General features: G+C 38.0%; 1 protein-coding gene across 1 annotated transcript; it reads left to right on the forward strand.

Moving 5' to 3' along the window:
- The first annotated feature begins 1,803 nt into the window (after positions 1-1,803).
- Positions 1,804-5,965, forward strand: LOC143560340 (cucumisin-like). Its single transcript, XM_077048660.1, has 8 exons — positions 1,804-1,886; positions 2,322-2,413; positions 2,736-2,976; positions 3,513-4,023; positions 4,273-4,370; positions 4,530-4,751; positions 4,846-4,957; positions 5,213-5,965. The coding sequence occupies exons 1-8, from the start codon at positions 1,813-1,815 to the stop codon at positions 5,945-5,947; spliced, it is 2,085 nt and encodes a 694-aa protein (XP_076904775.1). The 5' UTR covers positions 1,804-1,812; the 3' UTR covers positions 5,948-5,965.
- Positions 5,966-8,921: the final 2,956 nt, after the last annotated feature.

Below are 8,921 nucleotides of genomic sequence, written 5' to 3' on the forward strand. Positions count from 1 at the left end.
CAAGTAACTAGTTTTCACTTTGGAAATAAATGAATTTTCTAAAATAAACAAATATATTTAAAACTCCACATATTATATCTAGTGTGGTTAACAAATGGTCCTTGTGGTACGTATTACTGGTTTTGGTTTGGTTCCCATGTTTGAAAATTTACACCTTTAATCCAGTAGTTTACAAATATATGTTTGTCAATGTTCGTATAGAGTATCTAATTGTTACTTGTAAAAAATATTATAGCTATAAAAAATTAATAAAAATATTTAATATATAAATATAATATTCAAATACACGAATGGTTGCTGTACCGGATGTTGATCATAATGAACAAGAAAAATATTTGTTCGTTCATTTAATTTAATTAACTTAGCGTGAGAGCATTAAATTATTATTTTTTGGGTTCTTGGTTAGAGGTGTTTTAGAGTTGAACAAGTTGGTGGGTTTACTAAATGAGGAGAAAGAGGTGATTCATGAGAGTGTGATAATTACCTGTTTGTGGAAAACGGGGAATTAAAGAACTTTTGAAAAGGAAGAGATGAAGACTGAATCAATAATTTGGGAGATTAAATTGTTAGGTTTTTTTTGGTATAATTCTAGAGTTAACATGGATCATGTAGATTGGATAAACTGGTGTAAATTTAGTTTCATGTAACCAAGCCCAGCCCAAGGAGAGGGCGCACAAGCCAACTCTCCTGAGAAGCCCATAGTTGTTAAAAAATTAAATTCATATTTTATATATAATTTTGTTTTTAAGACAAAAACCTAAAAATGACTCTTTGGTTAAATGAAAAATGTTCTAGATTATGGAAACAAATGTCATAGGTTCAATTACCACAATTAATGTTCATTTTTTTTATAGAAAAAAACTTTCATTTGTGTTTTATATGTCATTTTAGTAATATGTTTATTATTATTTGTTTGTTTTGAACTTTTGAAAGATAATCTTATCGGTAAAATTGTCAAATTATCATCTATTACATAATTGAGATTTGAGAACGTGTTTTTAGGGGTCCGCTTTTATACTCGTTCCAGGCTCTAAAATTTTAAGGTGTTCTTGAAAACGCCCTTGTTAGTGTCCTCCGGCTTATGGAGGGTATTATGGAGGATACTAGGTAGGCGTTTTGCCAGTTGTTTATAAAAGCTTTTGTTTCGGGAAAAAAAAATAAAAACGAACATAGACAATCTTTAGGCTAAACTATAGTCTATTCACAAACGTCAAACAAGTCAGCTCACAAAATTTAAAAATAATAATAATAAATACGTGGAAGACATTGTATGATTACTATGCATGTTTCAACAGTCACCACAGTTTTATTGGCCGATGGACAGTTTTTAACTAAATTATATGACATATATATTAATTAATTTATTAAGACACTTGAGATGAAACGTAACAGCTCATAACCTGCGGTGATTCTTAACCTAACATTGTCAAACACGCCTTAGACGGCTTTAATTTGTAGTATATTGTAGTGCATGATCCGATGGTTTCAACAACATCGTATGACTAATATATTTTGAGAAAACAATGAAGTTGAGTTTGCTATATATATATATATATGCATGCATAAACAAAGTTTCAGTACACAATAACATATTGAAATCAATGGCATCTCATGCATTAAGACTGCTCTTGTTACTCTCCATCACATATTCTTTCATCTTTAGTGACACATTAGCAGCTGACACCAATGATCTCAAGGCATTATTTTCTCTTTTCCAACAAGATAACCTTATCATATTACGCGTTTTTAGTCGTGTTCTTTTGGTTAACATGAGATAATATTATTTGTGTTTGGCAGACGTACATTGTGTACATGGGTGACCTTCCAAAGAGTGGTTTATCCGTAAAAGCACTCCACACTAACATGCTACAAGTAGTTATTGGCAGGTTAATTGTTATTTGTTTCTTGTGATGGTAACCAACAGGACCGGGCCAACGAATGCGGAGGCCTAAATCAGAATAAGATTTTGGGGCCTTTTATGACAATTGCTATGAAAAAAAATTGCTTACTACAAGTTTTAAACTCATGACTTATATTTTAGTAACAACCAAGCCTACCACCACAACTGATGCATTACTTTGAATTTATTTTACCCATTAAAACATATCTATATATAATGTTTTTTTGGACTTGGAGAGTTGGAGGCTTTAATTAAGTGTGGACCTAAAGCCGTTACTTGTTTTCGTTGGCCCACGGGCTGGCCCTGGTTACCAAATTAAATACACAATATTTCTACCGAAAAGTCTTGGGTTGCATAGAATGTTTTCCTTTGCGTATTTTGTGACATGATGATCAGTAACATATTTGATGATTTTCGACAGCCGAGCATCAAAGTCTTTACTTTGGAGTTACAAGAAGAGCATCAATGGCTTCGTCACCAGGCTCACGGAAGATGAGAAAGACCGCCTAGCTCGTGAGTGAATTATTTTTTATTTTTGTTGTCACTAGTGACTACTAAACAAATGAGTAACTAAAAAGTCCGAAAAAATTTATTAGTAATTAACTAAAAAGTCCGAAAAAATACTAATTATCGTCGGACGGTTTACCTATTGATTAGCAACGGATCTTGGACATGAAATGTTGAACTCCATTAATATATGTCATTAATCATCACAAGTTGCATAAATGATACAACTATGCAGTCAAAACAGTAATGTTACATTGTTACTTATGTAAAAGTTTTGGTCAATGACACATGCATTCAAAATTTCAAACATTCTCTTGTTTGCACCTAGGAATGGAGGGTGTTGTGTCGGTATTCCCAAGCCGCAAAAAACAACTACATACAACAAGATCATGGGACTTCATGGGCTTTCCTCAAGATGTCAAAAGAGCACCTCTTGAAAGCGACGTCATCGTCGGCATGCTAGACACCGGTGCCTGGCCGGAATCCGACAGTTTTAAGGACGACGGGTTTGGTCCTCCACCAGCCAAATGGAAGGGCTCATGCGATTCTAAAAATTTCACTTGCAACAAGTAAATACATTCATTTCAATATTATCCCATTACTCTTTTGGGATATTGACTTAAATGCCTATTTAACCGGTTAATATCGACAAAGCATTCATTTTACTTGTCAGTGCCGACAAAATGTCGATTTTACCAACCAATTTTCAGAATGTCTATCCTAAAACTTGTAGACCCGATTACTTTTTAATCATTATTCGACGAGATTTTCTCATGCATCATAAAACCGGCAGGTTGTTAGTTTTTTAAAATATAAAAACCGCCGAAGCCAACAGGGTTATATGAGGTTCCAACGAGATGTATTTTGGCTTTTGACGGAAATTTTTTGACTTCCACGAGACTTTTTGGAAGCCAGAATCTGGTCGGTTAAATATCACGTCAAATGATGATTAAAAGTGATAGGTTGCCAGGTTTTAGGGTGAACATAAATTAGTTAATCAAATGAACGTTTTTTCGGAATCAACCGGCCAAATGGACACTTTGGTCATTTTCCCTAATTGTTTCATTATCTTGTTACTAACATCATTACTTACATTGATCATCAGTAAACTCATCGGAGCAAAATACTACAACACTGAGGGCGAACCCCGAAATGAGGAACTATCAGCACGAGACACCGAGGGCCACGGCACACACACTGCATCCACCGTGGCCGGGCGTGCGGTTAACAACGCAAGCTTGTTAGGTTTAGCCAACGGAATAGCTAGAGGCGGTGTTCCTTCTGCACGTATAGCCGTTTACAAGATCTGTTTCCCGGGTGGTTGTTCAGATGCCGATATCTTAGCCGCTTTCGACGATGCAATAGCCGATGGAGTTGATATAATTTCACTTTCGGTTGGAGGGTCTTTCCCTTTAGACTATTTTGAAGACTCTATTGCCATTGGGGCTTTCCATTCTATGAAGAATGGAATTCTTACGTCGAATTCTGCTGGAAACGATGGCCCGACTCCAGGATCGATTACTAATCTGTCACCTTGGTCGTTGTCAGTTGCTGCTAGTAGCATTGACAGGAAGTTTCTTACGCAGGTTGTGTTAGGAAACAATGTGACTTATGAGGTGAGGAATTAATCTATGGTTCGTCGGTTATTTTGGTCAACGATACTATGATAAAATACATGTGTCAGTCGCTACTTCATCGGTTATTTTATAAAGTTAAACTTATTTCATTAAGGGTTTGGCTATTCATACTCCCTTTTTTTCTCTTACGTGGACACATAACACACCTTTTTTAAAGGACGTATGGGTATCTAAATAGCAGCTCCCGTTATGGAGATGATTATCTACTCTAACTGTATAAACGTGTAGGGACCGTCTATAAACACATTCGATGGTGCGGTTCATCCGATAGTTTATGGTGGATCAGTGCCTAATATAAAGAAAGGATTTACATCAGATGAGTCTAGGTAATGAACAAATACTTTCATTTAAATCATAAACTTAACGTCACATAATTTTGTGCAAAGTAATTAATTATATATTGGTGACAATTTCTTCTATGGAATTATGCTATAAATAAAGTATATACAGTATTACTTACTATTAGTCTATTATGACAATTGCAGATACTGTGATGAGGATTCGTTAGACCCGACTTTGGTGCATAACAAAATTGTGGTATGCGAGGATCTTACATCACCGGATAATGCATTATTATCAGGTGCAAGTGGTGTCGTGGTCGAAGGTGATTTAGGTTATGATGATTTCGCCTTCAGTTATCCGCTACCAACAACGTATTTAAATAGCAAGGATGGAGCATCTGTTCTAAGTTACATAAACTCCACCACGTAAGTCTACCAAGCGCATAGCTTACTCGCATCGTACAATATTCGTCACAAGGACTAATAAGTAATAACAAGTTTTCGTGTTTGTGTTTGATAGAACACCAACTGCAAACATCCTAAAAAGTATTGAACCTGTTGACAAAGCAGCCCCAACTGTGGTTTCCTTCTCATCGAGAGGCCCGAGCCAAATCACACTAGATGTTCTTAAGGTACATTAACTTTTAAGTACGGATATGTAAGTATGTAACCTGTGTATTACATGGGTTAAATAAAGGATATAATCAGTAAAAGAAGATGTTTATATATGTGATATAAGTCGTATGTATATAAAAACATATGAAACAATTGTGTAAACAAAAAAAATTAATAATTATTAAAAAATAGGCCAAATAATTTAACGTGGTATAACAATTTTTCAATGAAATTAGTAGACTTATGTTAACATTTTATATATTTATGTGTAGCCTGATTTAACCGCACCTGGAGTGGACATTTTAGCCGCGTGGTCAGAGGGTACAACCGTCACAGGGGAAGAAGGTGACACCCGTGTTGTCCCATTTAATATTATCTCCGGGACATCCATGTCTTGTCCTCATGCAGCTGGGGCGGCTGCTTACGTTAAATCATTCCACCCGACTTGGTCCCCTGCCGCTATAAAGTCAGCCCTTATGACTACAGCCGCACCAATGAGTCCAACCAAAAATACTGATGCCGAATTTGCTTATGGCTCTGGCCATATCGACCCATCAAAGGCCATAGACCCGGGTTTGGTCTATGATGCCGGAGAACAAGATTACGTGTCATTTTTATGTGGCCAAGGTTATAACGCCACGAATTTAAAAATCGTGACGGGTGATGCAAGTGCTTGCTCGGCGGCCACTAATGCAACCGTGTGGGACCTAAACTATCCTTCTTTCGCTCTCTCGGCTAAACAATCGGGTAGCATAACCCGAACTTTTAACAGGACGGTTACTAATGTGGGTGCAGCAGATTCCTCATACAAGGCTAATGTGGTTGCGCCTTCGGGGCTGGTGGTGAAAGTTAACCCGGGCAGTCTTTCGTTCAAAGCGGTGGGTGAGAAGCAATCCTTCGTGGTTACGGTTGATGCGACAATTGGATCGAGTACGCTTTCGGGTTCGTTGGTATGGAGTGATGGAGTACACAAGGTTGCTAGTCCGATTGTTGCGTTTACTTTTTAAAATATGTTTTTTGTTCATTGTTTTCTTTTGGTTAAATAATTTGGTCCAGTTGACATTGGGTAAACTGGGTGTCATTTCTTTTTTCTTATTTTTGATTATTGAATCTTGATATTGTATGACAAAACATCAAAACTAGTCCTTTATGTTTGCACGGTTTTTTAATGGTTGTTCTTTCGTAAACTTAATGACAAAAAACATCCTTTATGCTTTAAAACTCTTTCATGTTATGTCCTTTGACACTAACCCAGTTAAATTTTTTCGTTAAATCCGGTCATGTGCAAGGCACATGTGGGTAGTTTTGTAATTCACCTATATATTTATTAATTAAAACTAAAAAAAATAAAAATATATATACCCTCCCTCTCTCTCCTCTCCTATGCACTCTTTCTCTCTCTCTCTCCCCGCTGCACAAACCGTATCCCACAACCACGGCCGACACCATTTCCAGCAACCTTTAACACCACCACCTGAAACCGCCACTTCCATCACTAACCCTTTACCCTCTTCTTCCCCGTCATCGAAGCCTAACTCTACCACAATCAAAACCCAAGATCTATGTTAGGACAAATCAAACTCAACCATAATCGAAACCTTATTTTGAATCGATGCTAGTTTGTTTTTTCTAGTTGTGGCGTCGTGGTTGTAGGTTGAGACGGAGCCAGCAGACACGGAGGTTTGATGTGTGGGTGAAATAATGTGTGTTAGCTTTTTATGTGTTTATATGTCTTGGACACGATTACTTTGAGTGGTTTTACGTTTACAGGTGAGCGGAGCTTAAAGGAGCTAAATTGGAGCATATGTGATGGAGTGGAAATAGAGATTTTATTGCATGGAATGATAGAGAATTTGAAGACGAAGACATGGCCGAACACGGTGCGTAAAACGGAGCTATGACGAAGAAGTTATGGGCAAAACAGTGCAAGGGGGCTGTCACAGTAAAGCAGTGGCTGATGACCGCACGGTCCCACCGTAGCTGACGATGGGGAGACCGTAGGCTACGGTGACTGGGCGGAAAAACACGATTTTTAGGTTTTTGTTAACTATTTTAAGCCCGGTTTAACCCTAGGCCGCCTATCTTCAATATCACAACACCCTTGGACGTTTTTGGAGCATCTTTCCACCATTCTAACACATCCTAATCACCCGAATCATCCATGGTATCATCTACTCAACAATCAAAGAAGCTATTGAAGATGCATATGCTAGGCTAATCTCCTCGTGACCATCTTCGGGTGTAGGGTTGAGTTGTTCATTGGATTTTTGGTACTCTAAACCTTATTTTTGGATTTTGTTTGTGTGCTTGAACATACTTTTGGGTAATCAATGATATTTGCAGTTTACAATTATTGATTTTGGTCATCAACAATTAGGATTGAGTTCTTAGTGTCATTGACCTAGTATCCTTAACCATAATACTGAGTGATTCATCATTGCCTAAGATTAACAATCAAGTAGATTATTGTTTAGCCGTGTCAATCAATTGGATTAAGTTCTAACGATCAACATAGCCACACATCTAGTCTCTTGGTTTATTGCTTCAAACAAAGGTTATAAATTCAATAGGTTTAATCATCAATCTAATTTACTTCAAAACCTGAAACCTGGAGATTGGTTACCCTTTTCATAATTGTTTACAAATCAAATTAGTAATCGTTTCGTTTAAAACAAATCTTTAAAACCGCTTGACATCGTTTGTCCGCCTAGTATAACTAGTTATTACAAATTGAACTTGATTAGCACTTTCCACTGATTCCCTGTGGATTCGACACCTTACTTGCCCTTGCTAGTAAAGGTATTTTATAAATATTTTTGATTGACCTTTCGACATCAATCAAGGTTGCCATGGTTGCAGGTGGAGGCGGAGCCGAAGGTGGTTGCAGATGGAGGCGCAACTTGAAAAAATTATAACCGAGCTTCATCCTTTAAAAACTAACCGAGCTTCTTGTATTTGGGGACGAAGATGAAGTGGTCGTCTGCGTGGGTTTTGTCGAGAAGCGTACGACAGTGGTGGTGGGTTGCAGCGGCTGTGATGGTGTTGGTGGTGGTGTCGGCGGAAGGTGGTGGGCAGTGGCAGCGGTCGGCAAGAGGCAGTGGTGATTGGTTGGTGGTGGCGGTGGATATTACAAAGAGAAGGAAGATGGGTTGGTGGTGATGGTAGGGTTAAGTGTTTTCTTTTTTTTTTTAAGTGTTTTTATTATTTAAGTTTATTTATTTAAAGTCCAAATTGTTAAACTAATTACACAAACAACCCCTCAATGTGTAAAAAGACCAAGTTGCCCTCACATGAGGTGCACATGTCTGACTTTAACGAAAAAATTAATGGAGTTAGTGCCAAATGACGTAATGTGATAGGGATTTGAAATATAACGTTTACGATCTGCCATTTATTCCGCTAAAGGATGTCCATTTGACCGAACCGAACCGGTTTGGGTTTAAAACCAGTTTCACCCAAACCGGTTTCCAACCCGACCCAAACCGCCAGTTTCAGGACCGGTTCCCCTTAAGATCTACCAAACCGGTTTTAAAACCGAACCAGTTTGAGAAAAACCGGTTTAAAACCGGTTAAACCGATTTATAAACCGAACCGACGTGACCAGGTCGGCCTATCTTGTGTCTAAACCGGTTTATAAACCGAACCGGTTTGAGTCAAACCGGTTTTGACCAGCCATTGACCAAACCGGTTCGGTTTAAAAACCGGTTCGGTTTGGGTTTAAAACCGGTTTTGTACACCTGTACGTAGAGGTGTAAAAAAACGGGTTTGGGACCGGTTCATGGCAAACCAACCCGAACCGGTTTGATAAGCAAACCGGTTTCACCCAAATCGATTCATGAACCGACCCAAACTGCCGGTTTTGGTACCAGTTCTCCTTTGAACAACCAAACCGGTTTTTAAACCGAACAGGTTTGAGGAAAGCCAGTTTCAAACCGGTTCTAAACCGGATCAAACCGACCCAAACCAATTTGGTATTTCTTG

This window comes from Bidens hawaiensis, unplaced genomic scaffold (genome assembly GCF_021521415.1).
Source record: "Bidens hawaiensis isolate Kalapana, Puna unplaced genomic scaffold, B.hawaiensis_p1.1 tig00020325_1, whole genome shotgun sequence".
Classification (NCBI taxonomy): domain Eukaryota; kingdom Viridiplantae; phylum Streptophyta; class Magnoliopsida; order Asterales; family Asteraceae; genus Bidens; species Bidens hawaiensis.